Source organism: Montipora foliosa, chromosome 11 (assembly GCF_036669935.1).
Source record: "Montipora foliosa isolate CH-2021 chromosome 11, ASM3666993v2, whole genome shotgun sequence".
In the NCBI taxonomy this organism is placed as follows: Eukaryota; Metazoa; Cnidaria; class Anthozoa; order Scleractinia; family Acroporidae; genus Montipora; species Montipora foliosa.
The window spans coordinates 17,246,598-17,267,731 of NC_090879.1; the positions used below are offsets into that span (position 1 = coordinate 17,246,598).

At 37.9% G+C, this 21,134-nt stretch overlaps 3 protein-coding genes across 4 annotated transcripts; 1 reads left to right on the forward strand and 2 right to left on the reverse strand.

Annotated features, from left to right (window-relative positions):
- Window positions 1-193: 193 nt before the first annotated feature.
- On the reverse strand, window positions 194-12,494 carry LOC137977756 (glycosyltransferase 1 domain-containing protein 1-like). Of its 2 annotated transcripts, none has more exons than XM_068825082.1 (13): window positions 12,309-12,492; window positions 11,490-11,641; window positions 11,050-11,155; window positions 9,932-9,983; window positions 9,772-9,808; window positions 6,660-6,716; window positions 5,606-5,682; window positions 4,780-4,849; window positions 3,565-3,614; window positions 3,445-3,488; window positions 2,883-3,003; window positions 2,561-2,659; window positions 194-2,111 (listed from the first exon to the last, which is right to left on the reverse strand). In XM_068825082.1, the coding sequence occupies exons 1-13, from the start codon at window positions 12,374-12,376 to the stop codon at window positions 1,953-1,955; spliced, it is 1,092 nt and encodes a 363-aa protein (XP_068681183.1). In that variant the 5' UTR covers window positions 12,377-12,492; the 3' UTR covers window positions 194-1,952. The 2 variants fall into 2 exon arrangements, 1 of the variants encoding a protein (XP_068681183.1); XR_011117878.1 differs by having other exon boundaries at window positions 1,973-2,111; window positions 2,561-2,678; window positions 12,309-12,494.
- Window positions 12,400-18,088, forward strand: LOC137977758 (centromere protein V-like). The gene is made up of 3 exons (XM_068825084.1): window positions 12,400-12,630; window positions 14,307-14,376; window positions 14,957-18,088. Exons 1-3 carry the CDS (start codon window positions 12,524-12,526, stop codon window positions 15,200-15,202), a joined length of 423 nt encoding a protein of 140 aa, XP_068681185.1. The 5' UTR covers window positions 12,400-12,523; the 3' UTR covers window positions 15,203-18,088.
- Window positions 16,656-19,387, reverse strand: LOC137977757 (melanopsin-like). Its single transcript, XM_068825083.1, has one exon. It carries the CDS (start codon window positions 19,323-19,325, stop codon window positions 18,234-18,236), a length of 1,092 nt encoding a protein of 363 aa, XP_068681184.1. The 5' UTR covers window positions 19,326-19,387; the 3' UTR covers window positions 16,656-18,233.
- Between the last annotated feature and the right edge of the window lie 1,747 nt (window positions 19,388-21,134).

Below are 21,134 nucleotides of genomic sequence, written 5' to 3' on the forward strand. Positions count from 1 at the left end.
AGGATGCCTGCATTTTATTCATAACTGTTGGCTGGTTTGTCTTCCTTTTCCAGCTTCTGATCATTTCAGAGAAATCACTTATTTTATACAAATCCAGAGTGATCGCTCAAACTTTCCTGGGGACACTAATAATCAATGCAGGGTTACACTCTTGTATAAAGCCCCTTTATTAACCCTTTCACTCCTGTGGGGTTCCCCATTGACGAGTAAAATCGTCTGGCGTTAGACAGAGTAAAATCTATAAGTGTCACTCTTGGGAGTGAAAGGGTTAACCCTTTCACTCCTGAACCAGCCATAATTAGTATTTTACATGTACTCTAATGCCAGAGCTTTTTTAAAACCAATAATCGCTTTTGATGAACTTGTGCACAGTTGCCCCAGGCACAAATATCATAAGTTAGGTAGGGAGTAATTAGAGCATCATAGATATTGAAAGGTTAATGTCTTGATAAGTTTTGCTATAATTCCAATAGATTTGCTAACTGTATGACAAATGTGATCAATATGATATTTCCATGACAAGTCAGAATCGATCGATATTACATGGGGTATGAATTTTATCTTTGAGTACAAGTGAGAGTTACTAGGGAGCTTACGCAAGGACGATGACAACGCCAACAAGAACGTAGTCTAAGAATATTATTTCCTGTTTTTGTAATAACTTCGTTATAGCCTCGTTTTTGTAATAAAAAGTGTGTATCAACATTGTAGGAATAAAATTGGCAAGAATTGTGTGGTTGTTTGGGGCGAAAATTAAAAATGTTTCGTCTTGTTCTCATGTCTTCTACACAACCTGAAATTTAGTCAATTTCCATTGTTGTCAGGACAAGGATGGCAAAGAAATGCAGCAAAATGGTAAAACGCATGTGCAGGGCGTGTAGAGCTATTGTTTTGTGACGTTCTTGTAGCCATCGTAGTTGTCCTTGCATAAGCTCCCTATACCTGCTATCTTGTGATACTGGCTCCCCTGTGCAGAGTGCATCCAGCCTACTTTCCATATCGTCAAGTTAAAAATGAAGAGGTAGGTATTCATTTTGATGAAACAATTTATTCAACAGCACGTTAGACAATGACTATTACCACAAACAAAAAAAATTCCAAAGGACTGAATAGGTTTGCACACAAATGTCAATGTATTTTAAAATACTTGATGAGATTAACTTGCACTTATAGTCTCTGGCAAATTCAGCAATAAAAATGCTCTGTATATACATTTACCTTACATTCTTGAATTAATTTAATAGACAATGTACTATGTGATAAATACCCTAATAAATAACATACAGTTTTAGTATCTAGTTATTTTTTTCTGGACTTACAATATATTATTATTAATCCCTTACATAAGCATGCCATAGGCAAAAGTATTTAATTACGATGAGGTCTTAGTAAACATTATCGACATCGTATCACATCCCACAAAATTTTCTGCTGGTCCAGGAATAGTCTTCTCGATCTGCTCACTTTAATGCAAAATGCAGAATTTGAAACACTGGATAAGTGAAAAATATTATCCTTCTTTGATTTGTTTTTTTGTTGGATATCAAATTAGGAAATTGCATGATTGTGTGCTGTGCAATATTGTTGCAACTTGTCTTTCCAAAATTTTCTTTGCGAACAAGTCTTGAACAATTTGGGGCTGAACTGAACTGAATTTATGCTTATCATTCTCGTAAGGCCATAAACACACCTAAATGTCGTTATTCTTTTTTCCCACCGCTTTGGACAAAATTTTCAAGAAAAACAATCATGGCAAATGACTTTTACCCAGGACCCTATTATTTGGCCTCCCACTTGACCTTGTTTTTTTCAAAACTTGTGCAAAACCATAAAAGACAATAATTTTAAAATAATGGATTTCAGTCTATAATTTGACATAAATTATGCCTAAATGTTGTCTGCAATGATTTTCCACACAAACATAAAAGAATTGTCTGAAATCTACTGACTGATTAATTGGAAAGAGAAACTAGTTTTTCCACCAGGCATCTGTATGTTTTTGTTTCCTTGTCTGTGGAGTGATGTTTACTCAAGTATGTTTTTGCATTTTTTGTGAGAAGAGTGCGGAGTGATGGAGATTCCTTCAACTCTCTTGCAAGCTCAACAAATTGCTGAAAATTAAAAGACAATAAAATTAATACCTAGAGACAGCACTGTGCAAACAAAAACGTTACTATGCATGTGGATAGCAATATTGTGCAGGCAGTGGGAATCTTTCTCCAGGTAACAAAAAGCATTGTCACTTGGGATTACTCTTTATTTGGATTGTTTTGTTTTCTCTCTTTTGTTTTATTATTTTTTTTACGTAATCTCTGCTCCGGTAGAAGAAGGAACCAGCCGTGGCAGCAAATTAATGACCTCATGATCTGGGTTGGCCCTGTGACTTGTGTCATCAAGTAAGGAGATGTAATGAGAAATTCATATTGATTTCTGAAAGTGATAAGGTATGGCCGGGCCATTACTGTATATTTTGATTTTTGAGGCTTATTTGATGAAAGCTTTTTGCAATATTTTAATGATTTCTACACCATTACCCGTACAAGAATGATTGCAAGCATACCTCTGGTGTATCATACAAAAGCCCGGTCTCTCTGTGCTGAATCACAGCAGAATTTCCAGGAATGTTACGTGCTAACACAGGGCAACCAAGATTCATTGACTGCAATTTTAAAATCGACCTGGACAGTTCAACAACAACAACAAATAATAATGATAATAATAATTGATTTTGTTAAGGTCTTAAATTAATGAAATAAATGTAGATTTCACTTGTGTATCATAATTTAGGACTACGGTGTTTATCAATAACAGAGGACACTACAGCGTGAAATGAAACAAACTTTAGAAACAGATTACAAAAAAGTAATGATTCATCATCAAACCTCAAGAATTGCAGAGGCCATTCCTTCACTTGTTGAACTGTTCACAACAGCAAATGAATCCTGAATGGCAGCATGAAGATCACAAGATAATAATGGCTGTATTACCACAACTCCAGGAAATCTAACAAAAAATTATTAATAATTTTATGTAATAGTCTATTGCTGTCAACCAGTGAAAAGAGGGGTACTACAAGCGAGTTTTAATAGTGTTACAGGTGATAACTACTAGCCGTGAATAGTGGTTTGAAAAAGTGCCAATTAAAAAATTCCTTTTTTGTGGGGAGAATGTTCACTTGAGACAAGTTGAGTTTGGAATGTCTCCTAAACTCACCAGAACACAGTTAGAGATCTCCAGTTATATTTTATGATATGAATGGTTCCCTATAGAACATCTTACGCAGTACATGTAGAAGTTCGAGATTAAAATATATGATGCTGGTGATGCAACATAAGATGGCAGGTACAAAATAACACTTCTTAGACATTGACAATTTGGCACAAACCACAGATTATGGGTCATCAAGGTAGCTTGAGAACCCTCTATATAGTGAAATGATTTTACCTTTGGACTTCCCTTTTGACTTGTCTTGCAAATTCAGTGTCAAGCTGAAACAAATAAATATCTTCTCTTGAGTGTTACTGTAATAATCAGTGATTACATTTATGAGGGTTGATCAATTACCTCCGGCCCCACAATTATTAAATGTATACGCTTGTCCTTTTTGTGCCACTCTAAAAAGGCAAATCAAACATAGACAATTTAGAGACTTAATGTTCATAAAATGTATAAGTTAGTGATAATTTTCTGCATGGGTCAAATACTATGGCAGCAATGTAATGGTTTGACAACATGCATTTCTGATGGGGTACGTCACACTAATCAGGTTTCAATGAATGGAAGGCATTAGAAGAGATATTGGGTTATCAAGGAAAAAGGGAGGTAATTCACAAAAATTACCAATCCATGGCAAACAATGTTTAAACAATTATGACATTATCATCTGTTTAAACACTAACAATAAATAATTTATTATTGCTCTGAGTTGGTAATTTTTTTACAATCATGTTATTATGATTCTCAGTTGAGTAACGACACTAGGGAATTTCAGCATTAAAGTTACCATGTTGTCAAGGGCAACTTGCTTTCTTTCCAAGGGTAACGTTTTGGGTTTTGACCTCATTTAACTGGAAACGGTCACCAGTTTGATTTAGTGGTTACCATTTGTAGATTTTGGCGGGCTTCATCTCTCCTGACGTCAAGGCCCTGAAAGTTACTCTTGGAATTAACAAAGCAAGTTGCCCTTGACAACATGGGAACTCAAACATTGAGTCAACTTCCGAGTGGCATACTCAACTGAAAATCATAGTATCCTTCTAATAAGTTTGTACAATATGCAAACCAGCGAGTCAACATGCGAGCCATGCAAGTCAACATGCATGACTCGCATGACTCATTGGCTTGCAATTTGTCAAGACACTATGCTTCCAGAGCAGGAAAATAATATTCTTTATAAACGGAGGAAAAAGGGAGATTGTGGCTCCAATTCCCATTATGGTCAGAGTTTTATTCTGTCCTATGTTGTGTGCAGGGCTCATTTCCACTTAACTACGGCTAATGCTCAGATGAATTACATGGGAATACAGATAGCACTGAAACTACGTAGAGAACCAACATCACCTCAACCCACCTGACACCTAGTCATGGATTCGAAGGCAGGACACATGGGTGGAAGGCAATAATAATTTATCATTGCTGTTCACACACTAATTTATTAGCGATTGATTATGCCAACAGAGTGGCCTCAATCTTTCAGATCTCTGCTATACAAGCCATCTATTTTCTAGATACATTATATCTTCAGGAAAGATGAAAGTAGGGTAAGATGTACAAACTGACCTGCTATTGATTCTGCCAAGTACAGTGGGTCTTTGACACGCCTCAAACCAGCAACCAGCATGAACACAATCTAAAAAAATAATAAGTTACCACTTTGTTTTAACGTGAACTTTTTTGCAACACATCTAGTTGTTTTTGTCTATCTCAGACCCCTGCAGCCCCGAAAAAGCACCAAATTGTCCTTAATACAGCTGGGCTACAGTCCACCAGCCCCCTCTCCCCCTCCCCCAAGGAAGAAAGGATGCCAGTAAAGTTGGTGATTACGTTTATTTTTTAGAAAATTATGCACAGTCAATATTATGAGATGATTTCTTTTCTGTGTCCCTAATTGAACAAAAACCTTTTTACCAAAACCCAAAAATGCTAGTGAGACTTAATTGTTCAGCAAATCTGAAAATACTTGAGAGAATCTGATGATTTAATAGACCACCACAGTTGTGAATGTTACTCAAACAGTGACAAAAGTAAAGCCTGAAAATTTCAGGCTTAAATGAGATTTGAACTGCCATGAACTAACATGCTTCTTTTTGCAGTTCATATAATTATATTTGAACTGCAAAAAGAAGCATGTTATTGACCCAATCATCAGGTTCAACTTCTGTTTGAGCCTGAATTTCTCAGGCCCTTTTTTTACCACTTTTTAAGTACCAGTAACATTTATAACTGTGGTGATCTCAAGTCTTAGTGATAAATACAGTGTACTGCAACTTTTGTAAAAGGACCCTGTGTTCTATACATAACAAAAGCATCCTTGCTTAAAAAATTAACTTAAGCACTACTTTAAAAGATTTCGTTGTACAACTTTCTGGAATTCAAATGCACTCACCAAGTCAGAATTTGTAAGATCATGTATTGTCTCAATGCATTGGCAGCCTTTCAATGCTGCAGGTTGTTTCAGTGAATCTATAAAATATCCAATAAAATAATCATCATTATTAAATTTTCAACCTTGTTTATTGCATTTCTTGTGATGTGATTGGTTTACTCAATCTCGGTTATCAGCTCATATACTTAGTTTGACCTTATATGGTAACTGATTGTGCTAAGCGCTTTACCCTGCATTCCATCCTGTAAACCACACTAAAATCGTGAGAAAAGGAAAACGAAACAATCCTCACGAGTTTCCGGGAAATAAAGTGGCACCATCCATAATTTCCATTCCAGGCCCTTTCTCACGATTTTAGAGTGATTAACTGGATGGAATGCAGGGTAAAGTGCCATTCTCATCTGGTTGGTTTTTAACAATTTCAGAAAATCACTTACCTTTATGCTGCGACCATTCCACCTGGATTTTTTGGCTAAATGGTAACCACATATTGTCATCTTGCTTATTTTAGACAATTATGGCTTTTTAAGATGGTATTCGATTCTTTGTGAATGGTTGTAGATTTTTTTGAGGTGGTTGTTAGTGGTTCCATGTTCTACGTGAAGTAACTATGAACATCGCATCTTCATCAATTAAATTTTTTTTCGATTTCGCTCAGATTTTTTTGCTCGTATTTCGTACTTCCAAACTTTTGGAGTTTCAGGAATTTAATAAAACAATAACCATTCGGGCTTGTTGGATGTGAAACTGGTTATAGCCAACTTGGCGCTATGTGCCTCACTGGCTATTTACCATCTCATATTCAACGCATGCTCATAGAATATTGTCATTATAAATATTATTTATTTCACTCTAGATAGACTTACTAATGCAATAACTGAATAATAATTGAATGAATTGAAATTGTTATTATGAATATTATTTTTATTGTAGTTGTAGTCTAGAGCAAAATTCAGACAAGCTATTGATTCGCGGTATGGAACCCGCAGAACAAAGCAAGCCAAGTGAGACACTTCTCCCGGCTAATTATCATTGTCATTGTAGGTCTGCTTACTCCTTGTTTGCTTTAAATATCCATGTAGCTTAAATCCAGAAGGTGCAACCAATGTAGCTATCATGGTAAAAAACACAGAATAAGTTAAGAAGACTAACTCATCATAATCCTGCTAAGTGTTTGTTAGTCATAGATGCAAGATTTGTATTTTGAGATTTTGTGGAGGCTAGGCCTGATTGATGATTTTCTCTGTTCACGAGAACATGTTCAAAACCTGTTTTCCAAATGATAAATAAGCTGATTTCAATTTTATACAGGTACAGACCATTTAACCCTTTCAGCCCCGATAGTGCCAAATGGCACTTATAGATTTTACTCTGTCTAACGCCAGACGATTTTACTCGTCAATGGGGAACCCCCTCGGGGCTTAAAGGGTTAAGCTAACAGTGTGAAAAAACTATGTCCCTGTTTAACCCTTTCAGCCCCGATAGTGCCAAATGGCACTTATAGATTTTACTCTGTCTAACGCCAGACGATTTTACTCTGTCTAACGCCAGACGATTTTACTCGTCAATGGGGAACCCCTCGGGGCTTAAAGGGTTAAGCTGTAGATTTTTAGATGTGTAGATGTGTAGTATCTTTATCTACACTTCTTAGGCATCCCAGGGAAAAAGATCTCATGGATATACCCACCACGAGTCCCCTTGCAATTGGTTAAACTCTCATTTTACAGATTAAGTCTAAGTGCCCATTTCAGTGATTAGGTCTAAACTTTCATTTATCTTATTGCTATAGCTATATTTAGTTCTAGAAACTGATTTAGAATGGTTTTTTTTAGAGTTATGGTTGGTGTGTATATCCATGAGATCCTTGCCACCCCAGGACATCCCCAATTGACAATAAAAATCGGGGATGGACAATCTGCAAGCCAGCGAGTCATGTGACCCATGCAAGTCTCGCATTTAAGTCTAAGCAACCATTTCAAAATGGTTATTAAGCTTTCAATAACTGCATGACTCGCAAGTTGACACACATGGGCTCCCCATGTTGGTTTGCTTGACTCGCAGCCAATTGGCTCACTGGTTTGCACATTGTCTATAATCAGTGAAATTGTCTGTTATAAGACGCAGAGTAAAATCTGTTAATAAGAAAGACCTCACTCCCAAGAGTTACAAAAAACAAAAGAAAACTTGGCGACATTTTACATCTTGCCAATGATATCACTATAATAATTATTTGTCCTTTATAGAGTGGCTAAACTAGTAAAAATCCTAATGAACGAAAAAACTCACAAATTTAGTAAGTTATAAAAATGGGTTTGTTCATTCACAATAACTTTCTTTTGAGACTCCATCAGCACTTCACATATGTTATTAGAATGATTTCAGTAATCCTTGTATCTATTAATATTTTCAAATGCAAAGATATTCCGGTCTGCCAAATCTGCGAGCTAGCGAGCCATGCAAGCCATGCGAATCTCGCATTTACCCATTTCAAATAGCGCTGATAAACAGTTATTAAGTCTAAGCACCCATTTTAAAACAGTTAGCTTTCAATAACTGTGTGACTCGCATGTTGCCTCGCACTCATGGGTCGCATGCCTCCCATGGCTCGCACATTAGTACAGCTCAGATATCACAAAGATTTCCAAAGGGCCCCAAAGAGTTGGAAGTTGTAAACTGCCGGTTGCAGATCATTGTTACACCATAGCTGAAACAACCCAAACCTTTACTGATGGTAACATTAGGCCTAAATTGACTATTTTCCTATATTTCCCACAATGCAATACATTTTGTGGGGTTCTTTACATAAAAACAATACAAGTTAATTACATGTACTCCTGGGACTGTATCATGCTTCAGTGAAATGGATATCCATTGTTTTAATGCAAATACAGGTAACCTCCCAAAATGAACTGTATTATAGGATTTGCAAAATGCTTTAGATAATGTTTAAGCCTAAGGTTATTATTTTTGTAAAGGTTTGGGTTGTTAATAATGACCCGCAAGTACCTAACTTGCAACCTGCATTCTGCACTTAATTTACACCCTCCACCCACAGCGGCAGGTTAGTTTTGCAGGTTGCAGGTTGCAGGTTGAAATTTACTGTGACTGTTACATGAATAGCTAACCTTAGGCCTAATTAGGCCTAAAAACGTTTCTTTAGGCCTCCTTAGGCCTAAAAACGTTTCTTTAGGCCTAATTAGGCCTAAGGTTAGCTATTCATGTAACAGTCACAGTAAATTTCAACCTGCAACCTGCAACCTGCAACCTGCAACCTGCAACCTGCAACCTGCAAAACTAACCTGCCGCACCCACAGAGTACAAAATTCTAAAGACAATGTGACCATGATTAGGCATAAAAAGTTAAAGTACATGTAACACACAACTAAAAAGGAAATTCAGAACAACAAAGCTGCTCAGATAATGTATAATGCTGGTGATCAGTTTTCCAGGCGTCTGAATAAATAGATGACCACAAAATTTGAAAAACGTTTTCTCCTTGGAATGAGAGATGATTTGGTCTGCATAATGTACATGTTGTGCGATGGGAGGAAATAATATATTTTAATAATTTCATAGAACTGAGTCGGCAGCCACCATACCACTAAAACTAATAAATTGTTCAGTTTTTATTTAAAAAGATTCAAAACACACCGCAAAAACCAAATAAATTGTAGCCTGCTCATTTGTTTGTTAAGTCTCTTTGTTTTAACCATGATAATGCCCTGATATGTCCAGAAATGCCACTAATTAGATGCACAAAGATTTCAATAAGCTGCCACGAAGTACAAACACTGTCACAAAGTGTCCCCCAAATATTATATGCTCCTCAAGTCATCAAAAATCAGCATTTATTGATTCTTACACAAATTTATTACAAATAACACAATGACCCAATTGTCATAACAACATACTAAATGATTTACCGTACCGATACAAGTCCCATCCAAAAATAGCATAGCTAATTGAGTTGGGTGGGAGCAAAAAGGTAGCAAATGCTTAGACTTAAAGGGACATTCCCTGCAGCTGTTGGATGTCAAAATTGGGAGTGTATCCAATATTGCTAGGTAAATTCCTGGACATAAGTGATGACGCCGTATGAATCATTCAGTTTCAGGGAAAAAAATGTATATATATAAATATATATCATAAAATATTCCACTACTTACCTTGTGGCTGCAAAATGATTTTGTCTTCAATTCCAGGCTGTAAAACAAACATTGAGAGCAGAATATTTTTTCATTATTTAAGTTATGAAATTCAATGCTAAATGATTTTTCCTCAAATAAATCAGAATCCAGGACATCTCTAAACTATTGTTGCACTCACCCACATCAACAATGCTCGTCTTTTCATTGGCTTACTAAAAGCCACAAGATATCTGTAAAATGAGATTTTACTGCCCCATCAGTACAATATGGTTAATGGAACATGACAGTACTAAAAGGGCTATTTATGCCGTGATAGTTATCTTTGTGTTCCCCCTGCTTTGTAGTCGGCCGCTCAAGGTCATAAAATCAATGGTCTCGTTCTTTAATAAAATGAGGCCATAAAAACTTTGTTTCTGGATCTCAGCTAGATTATAACGTAGACCTGCATTGGCCAAATTTGTGAAGGCCTCCTTCATTACTGCTAAAGAGCATGTGTAATGCTTACCTGCTACAGAGCAGAACCTGTACAACTGGCTACTTTAATAGACAGAGTCTATTGTAGCTACATGTGTATAAAAGCCTCAGTTAGTCGTCCAAGGTTCACTTGGCAGTTTGTCTTCCATAGTATTAAAACCAACGAGCTGTTTGCAATTTGTTAAAGTTTTTCCCCTCTCTCCCTCCCTCCCTTTGGAGATGGGTTGGATATATCGCTTTGCCTTCATTAAAATCGGGTCACTCCTGCGTGGTGCGGTTAAGTCTGCACAGTGACTTTCCCTAAGCTTGTTGGCTCGTTTGCCTTTGTACGTTGTACACTAACCAATACTCTTGTCCGATCCAGCACGTGCTGTTTACCACTCAGCTCGTAGTGCTTGGGAGATAAGTGAGGTTGTTCAATGTCACACAATCTGGGAGTAGTATAAGCTAACCAGCCGCAAGGCAGTGTTCCCCTCAAAAAATGCCAATATGTCTGTTGTCTCATTCTATTGCACCTTGCGTTATGCGTTTAAAAGCTAATTATGTTGATACCAAGGAACAGTGACATTAACTAATTATTTGAGGACTACATTATTGCCTGTGGTGTTTACCTACAGTAATTTCCCTTTGGTTTGTGAAGGAGTCAAAGGGACAACACAAATAATTTTATCAAGGCTGAACATAACGTCAGTACAAGTGAGTACCACCTTTATTTCCGGGTAACAAGAAAACAGTTGATATATCGTAATAATTTGGGAGTGACTGTCTATATATATAGCCACAGCTCTTTTTTTGGAAAACTGTTTACACTCTCATATGTACCTCGATTCTTCAACCACTTTGCTTATGATTTCAAATTTTTCCTCATCTTTGCAATGTTCATTGAGATCTGTTCCTCCAAATACAATTGCAAAAGGGACTGGACAATCTGAAAAAAGACCCAATAAAATGATAGCCTCAATACAAAGGCCTTTTGGTCAGTGTCTAAACTGATAAAAGACTGATTCTTACTACCTTGAGATTGGTCAATTAATTGATTGAAGAATGGATGGATCAATCGATTGATTGATCGACTGGATGACTGCCTGCCTGATAGACTAATAATGGGCTGGTTTCCGACTGAAGAAATGGCTGCATTAAAGGCTGATGAATATTGAAAGATATTGGATTGAATGATGATGGATTGCACCACTGCTATCCCGTCTGCTATTTAGGACATTCTTATGACAAAAAACAAAATCTTTTTTGCAAGGTTTTTTTACCTAATAAAAGTCTTCCAGATCTCCATGCATGAATTCCAATAGCACATTTAATGCCATGGATGGAAACAAACTTTCTCAGCAGTGACCCATCTTTGAAGCATGTGATACAGCGCAACCAGCAATCATAATTTTTGTTTTCACACAGCGATTTACTGAAATTTGAATATATATCAAAATTAATGTCAACCACCCATGAATCACATTACGTAATTGAACTGTTAAACTGTAGATGCAGTTTATGCAAAATGACTAAAGCAATGACAGTAATATACTAAGTTTAATCACAGCCAAGCCATTTGATCTAGGGTCCCCGTCAACCCTTAACTTTCTCCAAAGCAATTTCTTTTTTAAAACAAGATATATTTGGGGTGCAAATTTTCCTTTTCCTGCAAGGTAAAACTTATGCAGGTCATATGGGGATGGAAAGCGGAAGGATATTCATGGAATTGAACTCTTTTTCACATCCGAAGATAAAGGACTCTGGCTCGAAGATCGTCTTTTAGCATATTGAAATTTCTACGTACTTGTACCATTTGTGAACACGAAGGTCAGGGGAAAAGGTCAATGACTTATAAGCTCATTGATGAGTTAAGCTTATCACTTCCTTTCAACGATCACAAAATTCGATCTTCATCGAATATACTTCGATCGAATTTGTACGTTTCTCGAGTTCTAACTAAGCTAAAAGGTAATCTGAAACCGCTCTTAGAAACGTTTTATTGTTAAACGTGTCAAAGCGGAAGTGATCACCTCACGCAGTCACGTTGTAAAAAGATGAATGAACTTTAAAAAGTGGAAACACAAATTGGTGTAACTCACTGTAATCGAGATGCGGTAGAGAAATTGCCAGTCTCTGCTGTCAATGAGGCGATAAGTAAGACCTTCATGCATCTGTGGGGTTGTCCTCAATCAGTCTTCTTCCATCCAAGAAACGATCATCAACTCTTAGATGTTTACATATTCTGTGATTATTTCCGAGCAACGTGTAAACTGGGCTTTGCAACCACGCATTCTTTTCGTGGACTGTTTGGGAAATGGCTTCTGAGGGGTCGCAACTTGTTAAACACAGAGGGGGATGTCATTGCGGCAAGATCCGATATGAAGTGATGGCACCTGCAGTGTTATATGTTTTAGATTGCAAGTATGTTTATTAAATGCTATGAGCTGGAATTTTGAAGCACTTTCTTTCTCCAGGAGGTTGATACATGTTCATTCTATTAATTCCCCCTTAGGGGCTTAATGAAATTGAAGTTCAAAGTCGCTGAATATGTTTCAGTTTCAAAATTTTCACTTCAAGAGTTCATGATTTTTGAGCAGCTAGGTGACTTGCCTACTAGACCTCCGCAGCTACTGCAGATCGTTTGACTTGATTTGCGTTTACAGTGATTTCAGTTTACAGTGTCCCCAATTTAATACTAGTGAGTCAGCGCCAGAACAACTAGACACTTAATTAAATAAAGTTCCTTTCTTTTCCTCTCCTTTCCTTTCCTCTACACCTCGGTGAATGACTTAATTAATTTGGGACACCCGGACAGGTCATCAATTTATTAGAGGGTGACGATCATACAGCTGCAAAGAGAGGATGAATATCGGGCAATCACGGAAATGTAAGCATGAAATATTCGTTAATGAATGAATGACCAGTCTTCTATTGTGGAATATTAACAGCCTGTCACATTGGTGTCCTGCATTCAAGCCCCAGACTCAGTTGGGTTCCTTAAAAAAGCAACATCCAATCCCGGAATCCGATTTGGTCTGCTCAAATTTAATGTGATTTCATTTGATCTGATTTATAATCTCAAGACTTGCCATCTAGTCTCACACAAAAACAGTGAGATTTTCAAAAGTCATTCCGAAATATACAGTTTGTGGCCTACCCGAACAACAAAAATGGCACAATATCATGTGCGCACATAATTTATATAATCTATGCAATTAAAAATAATTTAATTCTGATAAAATTATTGTGGTAATTATATATGTCTTATATGGGCTACATGGCAGTTGTAGACTGTAAACTATGCTGAAAAAGACATCAGATTTTTGCTTTCAGTTTCAGAATACATGTAACAAATCTTCCATCTCATGACTCATTTTCAATTTGTCGTGAGAATTTAGTGAGAAATCGTGAGATTGTGGTCAAAATCATGAGTCTCACAGCAAAACCGTGAGAGTTGGCAGGTCTGCATCTCTCCACCTAAAAGAGTACCAGTACTTGTTCTTGGCCAGATAAGAGGACAGGAACAGGCCTTCCCAGGGAAGGGGGGAGGGGGTCCATCTTCCCTTGTTTCCTTTAAAAATGTGCTTGTGTTCCCTTGTTCCCAAAATTACTTTCATTTAATTAACTTGTTCTTAGCGTTTTTATCCCTAAAATGTTTTTTGTCCCCTTGTACCCTAAGATATGCTGTCTTTGTTTCCCTGTTTCCAATTGAAATTAGCCATGCATGTTCCCTTGTTCCCCAAAACCCCTGGGAGGGCCTCAGATGAGCTTGAGATTGGGAGGGGTGGGAGAGGGGGCTACAGCAGTATGTGGGTGTGAGGTGGGTATCACCAAAAAGGCTACTACTACACAGAGTCACAGTTGGAGAACCTGACATAATTTGCTGCTTACTGCCTTTTAGAGAATGTAGCTTTAAAAGGCATCAAACTATGTCTGATTGTGAACCCGAAATTGAATTAAGGGGCTCTGTCACGCAAAGTGATGTAATTCCATGACACCCAAAATGCCCAAAAAGCAGAATGCAATAACATCTTAAAAGTGTTGAACAACATAGTGGCCTTTTATTGAACTTTATCATAATTTTGTTTCTCCACCAGCTGCAGTATTTGTGTGAAGAAACAAAACAAACATTTCATTGTTCCAGAGGCACACTTTACTTTGCTTCAGGTACAAGCTACTATCATATCTAAAACTACAAATCTAAAAGCACATATGGTGAGGATTCTTTCCAGCGTCCTTTTCCTAAAGTAGTGGAATATTGAATTTATTGCCCTAAGGAGGCATGGTCATTGAAAAGTAAACAGATACATGTCTCAAAAACAAAAAAAGGTCATAGCTCATGAACATATAGGTAAATCAAAGTTAAACCATTAAAATGGAGATTGATGATGCTATTGGAGGAGGCAGTGCAGCGTAGTGGTTGGGGCGCTTGCCTTGAGTTTGGGAGACCCCGGGTTCAAGACTCGTTCTGACCACTCGTTGACTGGTAGTCCCTGGTTCAGTTTCTTGGCTGCCACTTGCAAATAGCCAACTGAATTGCCTCTGGTCAGTTGGGATTCTTAACAGTTGTTGTTTCGTTCATCGTTTCATTGGCCCTGAAAAGCCCCTATGGGGAGCGTCAAGTATGTATGTATGTATGTATGTATGTATGTATGTATGTATGTATGTATGTATGTATTGGGGAAGTTTTGTATGGGTTATAATTATTATTTTAGTATTCAAACTCTTCTGCTCTTTGCTTGGTTAGGGAGAAGACGATTTAATTTGCTACACTTTTAATACCCATGCTGCAAAGCATCTTTTTTGCAAGACGTGTGGTGTGCAGAGTTTCTACAGGCCTCGTTCCAATCCAGATGGCTATGGAGTAATGCCACATTGTTTAGATGAAGGCACAGTAAAGGCTATAAAAGTTGATGCTTGTGATGGAAAAAACTGGGAAAAATTCATTGCAGAAAATCCAGAACTTCAACAGCGATCTAAGTTAAAGGATTGAATAATGGCAGTTCAAACTGACAGTGAATAAATTGTTGTCAATTTTAGAGTGGCATTCAATTTTATGCTTAGAGAACGGTATTACTATGATAATCTTGGACTCAGGGCATAAAAGTAAGGGTGCAGAAGAACAGCCTCAACTTTTCAAGACAACTCTGAGCCATAAATGAATGCATAAGTGAAAATGTAGTTTGAAGTGAAGGAATGACTTCTTGTAAATTGAATGTAACAACTCGATCTGTGCAGGTATGTGGTTGCTTTTTAAGAAGGGAGATTTAACCCTTTGATGTCCAAACCGGCCTAAACCAGCCAGACTTAGTATCTTACTCTGTCTAACGCCAGACTATTTTACTCGTCAATGGAGAACACCTGGGAGAAAATGGGTTAACCCATTGACCCCTGGGAGTGAGACTAACATCAGATGATTCTAACTGTGAACTGGGGCGTCCGAGGACGTTTGAGGTGTCAATAGTTTGAGCAGTCAAATACTATGACCCCTTCATTAAGTGCACCTACAAGCTGTTACCCCTTTTGCCCCTACTAAGGGCTTCCCCATTTAAAGTATAAAATCATTTGAGGTTGGATAGAATAAAATCTTAAAAGGGGACATATAGCTTTTGAGGGGACGAAGATGTTGTTGACCCATTCATCCCTGAATCGGCTCCCATTGACAAGTAAAATTGTCTGGAATTAAACAGAGTAAAATCTGTAAGTCCCACTATCAGGATGGAAAGAGTTAGGCAGCAATTTTAGAAAGGGTCAACCTAATCCCATTGACTTCCAGGGGTTCCCCATTGACGAGTAAAATCGTCTGGCATTAGATAGAGTGAAATACTACGTCTGGCCAGTTTGGACGCCAAAGGGTTATGTAAGGTATTAAAGCTTGTCAGCAATTTATAATGTACTTTTCCTGATAATTTTCAATGCTGGCTAAATTTCTGGGGGCAGGGTTTGTACAGCAGTCGCACCTTTTACCACTACCGAAGACAACGCCAACAGGAACAAGGATGTTACAAATTTGCATATTAAGTCAGCAAAAGCAATAGCTTTGCACACTTGATCTGCACATGCATTTTTCATTTTTGTCTATTTCTTTGCCATAATCAGAAAAACAACAACATGAAATAACCAAATTTGAGGTATTTGAGGTATTTAGGGAGAACATCAGCGTTTGAGGATAAATTTCCATTTTCATTCCTAAATTGAGCACCATTCATACTGGTTCCATTCTTGAGGGTTTGCCACACCTTTGTCACATTACAATGCTTGGAATAGTAATGTGAAGCCATTACAATAACGGGAATTCACATTTAACAACGCCCTCTTCTTTGCCGTTGCTGTCATCATTGCTAAAGCTCCCCAATGTCTAGTGTGCGACGCATGAAGCACAAAAGCAGCGGAGTGCAGGAAAATAATATCTTAAATTAGAGTAAAGGAAATTCGAAAGGACAGACTTGCCCTCATATAAGATTTTCTTTTTAATAGATTCAGCAAATTATATTTGGATTCAATTTCTAAACAAGTATGTGACCTCTTTCCATATATACATGTAACAATGTCACAAACAGTTGGAAACAGCTTGCGTTGGCTCGATTGCAAACCAGTCAGTGTAAAATGCAGACTGCAGACTGCCGACTGCAGACTGCACACTGCAGACCAGGCCTGGGCCCGGTGGTTCGAAAGCTGATTAACGTAATCCAGGATTAGCGTTAACTCTTGTTTCACGTTTTCAAGTTTCTGGTGAAAGTTTCTTTCACCTATTTTTCTTTTTCAAGATTGACTTCTTCTAATGTAAAGTTTTGTCGAATATCAGTGTTGCATAGCATTTGGGAGTAGAGAAATTCCTTGGTTAATCTTTAATCTGGGATTAGCATTAATCGACTTTTGAACAACCGGGCCCTGGGTGGTATGGGTGCTTTGCCAACATTATAATCTGTTTGATTCCAAATCATATTTGCCATGGAGCAAGTGAGTGAGCATAAAGAAAGTTTAAAACAAATCTATGCCAGAACTCTGTTTTTGACTTTGCAAGCTTTTTACCATATTTTTTGCATTTTCGACCAGAAATGCATCATGCAGCATCCAGAGTGCATTCCCCTCAGGATTCACAACACAACAATAATAAATGATTGTTGGCCTTTTTCCTAAAAAAATTTCAACTACCTATTCTTTTGAAATAACCTAAAGCACCATTCAGCTAATGGTAACATAAAAACAACTTGAATAGTTAGTCTTTTGGAGAGGCAAACAGAAGATATTTAAAAGTTACTCAACTCAATCATTATTCAGCTAAAAATGTCTCACTTTTGCATTTTAATCTCTAACTATTCATTCTATTACACAAATAAAAACAGCAATATCTGCAGCATTTAATTTCATATCCCTGGAATATTCCAGTTTATTTATTAACCAAGCACTGATGATCAACTGAAATAGTTACTTGAAAGAGAAATTATTATTACAAGTATTACCGATTTTGTTTGGTTCACATCCAATGAAAACTGATTAATGATTAATTGGCTTTTAAAAAGGGTCCTTTTTTCCCCCTACCTTTCTGACTGTCCTGCCCACATTTAAAATCAGATTCAGTGGAATCATTTTGATGCTGACTCCATCTTTAAAGGTGACTGAGTTTACAAATAAAAACTAAATGCGTACGCTTATATTCTATGCAAATTCCTGTCATGCCAGGTATTCAACGCTATCAATAATAATTATTTAATATCATAAGACACTCTACTTCTACGTAATTCAGCAAAAGGCTGATTGTTTTCAAATCTACTTCAAAAGCTCTAAATGTACATGTATCCTTTCATGAAAATTTCTACAACTTATGTGCCTTCTCTTATTCAAAGAAAATACACCACAAACACTTCTTTTGACTATCCACCCTTCGAACAACTGGGGCCTGGCTATTGATGCTGCAAAAGTTTATGATAACAGTATCTGATATTCTCCAAGACATGACAGTAACACTAGAGACATGCTATGAGCTTCAAATGCTTGGTTCAGCTGATTTCATCACATGTTGTTTACACAGGACCAGTCCCATCTACAACAGTCACCTCAACACCACAGTGATCGTGCTCCGAGCTGGGAGAAGTGATCTCTGGCTCACTTCTGTGGTAAGAAGCAGGTGGAAGAGATGGCTTGCCACATTGACACATGCGCTGCCAAACAAGCTCCAAGGACTTTCTGTACTTCCGTAGGCGCCATGCAAACACAAAGGGGTCAAGTGCGAACTTCAACAGCAATATGATCAGTGAGATTATCCATGCAAGATAGGTTGCAAGTGTGAAACCATACACCATCGCAATGATCACACATATGCAAAAAGGCCAAACAGTCACAATTAGGACTGTAGTCAAAATGATAGTGCCATACACAAAGTCCTTTTCTGCCTGGAGACGCTGTTTCTCGGATTCTGTCGGTTCTATAGAAGCCCCGTGTTCCTCGGAATTCTCCTGCAGATCTGCATTACGATGACGATCGGTCAATTTACGGAACTGGCAATAAACGACGAGATAAAGTGTGACAAGGGCAACAGTTAACAGCAAGTTGTGAATTAGCAGATCTATGAAAGAGAGCAGGCCTTTATTAATGCCTGTCATTTCTGGCAACAGCGCGAACAAGATGGAATAGATGAAAATGAAAATAATTCCGATAACCGCTGACTTAGCACTGACGGATTTGTTGTAAATTCTAGGGTGCTTAATCAGCAAATACTGCACTATACCCAGAGCAAGCATGATCAGAAAGGAACTTGTGATGGTCACAAAACTAAAAACTTCCATAAAGCGAAGAAATACTCTCATAGATTTGCTGCCGAAAGATGCACCGCTGTGCATTGCCGACAAAAAAATGCCCACATAAGCTGGCTCCACAATAAGACCTGTGAGAAAGTTTGAACTCGACAAGCCAGCGATGAAGATTGCAGTTGGCGTTCGTAAACACTTCAAAGGATCTTTGTAAAATGTCACCAGAAACAATCCATTGCTGAAAACAGTGAGAAAAGCAAGCAGAAGGAGACTAATTGTAAGAGTTTGCACGGCTATGGCCAAGGCAGAAGCGTCAATGGAAACAGTGCCATTGTTAGCTTGATTGCTGTTTGCAGTCGAGTTCATAGTGAAGCACGCAACAAGAAATGCAGCTCACTCCAGTTTTTTCCGCAACCGAAGATATCCCACCCACACTTCCTACTTCCTGTAGGGGTGGGTAGAGTAAAATAGTTCCCTTTCTTGTTTTTTGTTGTTTGTCTTCTAGTTTATGCTTTACGAAGAAACCATTCGTAAATAAAAAAAAATCTTTTAAAACGAGAAACGAGGGAAAATTTTTCTTTCAATACTCTTACAGGGCGATAAACCACATTGCTCACGTATTAACAAAAAGTATATCCTCACTACTAAAGAAGGTAACAACTTTGTTCTCCCAGGGGCCTTTGAGGGGAGTTATGTCACGTGACAAAACAGGAGTTGTAGTTTATTACGTAACTTTCAATCAAATGGCAAACTTTGAGGGAACTTGGGAATTTCGCGCCGAACTTCGTGGAAATGTAGCGACGTTTGTTGGTATCGGTTACCCCACAGTAGTCCTGGCCACGGAACACTCATGACAAAAATACATTGACTGCGCAAGCTGCTAAATACTGGATAATCAAGAGTCAGTGATTCCCGTGGAATAACGCGAAATTTCTCGAAAGACAATAAATCAAGATCTTACGTTAATTGAGCTGCGGCTGATCGATGCACGCGACGGGATATTTTCGGGCAAACAAACGTTATTCTCTACCAGTTTGTTTCATTTACATTTACATGTATTGGGTCGGTAAGAACCGTTCGGTTATCACACCAACCATAAAAAAAACAAATATCAATATATAAAATGATGATTTAAAAATTTAAATAAAGAAAACTATATTAAACTAAATATAACTATTATTTAAGAAAAGCTGGTAACCTATATTTGAAGGCTTCTAAGGAGGGTGATGAAACAATAGCCTCAGGGAGGCAGTTCCAGTCCGTTATAGTTTTTGGAAAAAACGAAAATTTAAAAACGTCTTTATTTGCATATGGCACGCGAAATTTAAATTGATGGGTTCCACTCGTGCTACTCTCAGGATGCTGAATCAGATATTTTCGGGTATCGATATCAATAAGCTCCAGATGGGCTCCTGGTACAATACAACGCAACCTTTGGAATTGCCCAAAGAAAGTAAACAAAATTGCATATACATCCCTAGTACGACCGAAGCTGGAATATGCAAGTGCGGCTTGGGACCCGTTTTTAAAGAAAGATATCAGTGCTCTGGAAATGGTTCGACGTAAAGCAGCACGGTTTTGCTCATAGAATTATGATAGATATGCTAGTGTTACGGACATGATTAAAGACTTAGGGTGGGCCACGCTGGAAACGAGAAGAAGGCAGGCTAGATTAACGCTTATGTATAAACTAACTCATGGTCTTACAACTCTACTGTGTTCGTGCAACGGCGTTTTCACAAGTAAGGTTATTTTTAGATTGAATTTCCCGCTAATTAGACTCCCACAGGAGCCCGATGACCAATTACAAGAAATTAAGCTGACTTCATAGGGTCACCGAACCGGAACTGCCTTTGTTTTTTGACCTAATTCGCGGGAAGGGCTACTCTAAAAATAAACCTACTTGTGAAAACGCCGTTTCACAGACGCAGTATGGAAGTTGCACGCTCCAGATGGGCTCCTGATTGTACCCAGTGATTTGCTTGCTTTAGCTGCTGTTATAGAAACATGGGCTGACCACTTGAGCTTGTTACTGATGGTGACCCCAAGGTATGGGAAGGTATCAACCTGTTCCAGCTCCACACCACAGAAGACATATTTTCTCTGGGGTGGATTGTTCTTATGTGAGATGGTAACAATTTAACATTTGGAAGGATTGAACTCCATTTGCCAGTG

Coding starts and splice junctions, on each gene's coding strand:
- LOC137977756 (XM_068825082.1), bottom strand. CDS start 12,376: ATGAAGGTCTTACTTATCGCCTCATTGACAGCAGAGACTGGCAATTTC. Junction 5,683..6,659: donor ATATTTAAAGCAAACAAGGA/GTAAGCAGACCT, acceptor GATATTTTATAG/ATTCACTGAAACAACCTGCA. Junction 3,615..4,779: donor CTTGGCAGAATCAATAGCAG/GTCAGTTTGTAC, acceptor TTGCCTTTTTAG/AGTGGCACAAAAAGGACAAG.
- LOC137977758 (XM_068825084.1), top strand. CDS start 12,524: ATGGCTTCTGAGGGGTCGCAACTTGTTAAACACAGAGGGGGATGTCAT. Junction 12,631..14,306: donor TTATATGTTTTAGATTGCAA/GTATGTTTATTA, acceptor TTTCTCCACCAG/CTGCAGTATTTGTGTGAAGA. Junction 14,377..14,956: donor CACACTTTACTTTGCTTCAG/GTACAAGCTACT, acceptor TTGCTTGGTTAG/GGAGAAGACGATTTAATTTG.
- LOC137977757 (XM_068825083.1), bottom strand. CDS start 19,325: ATGAACTCGACTGCAAACAGCAATCAAGCTAACAATGGCACTGTTTCC.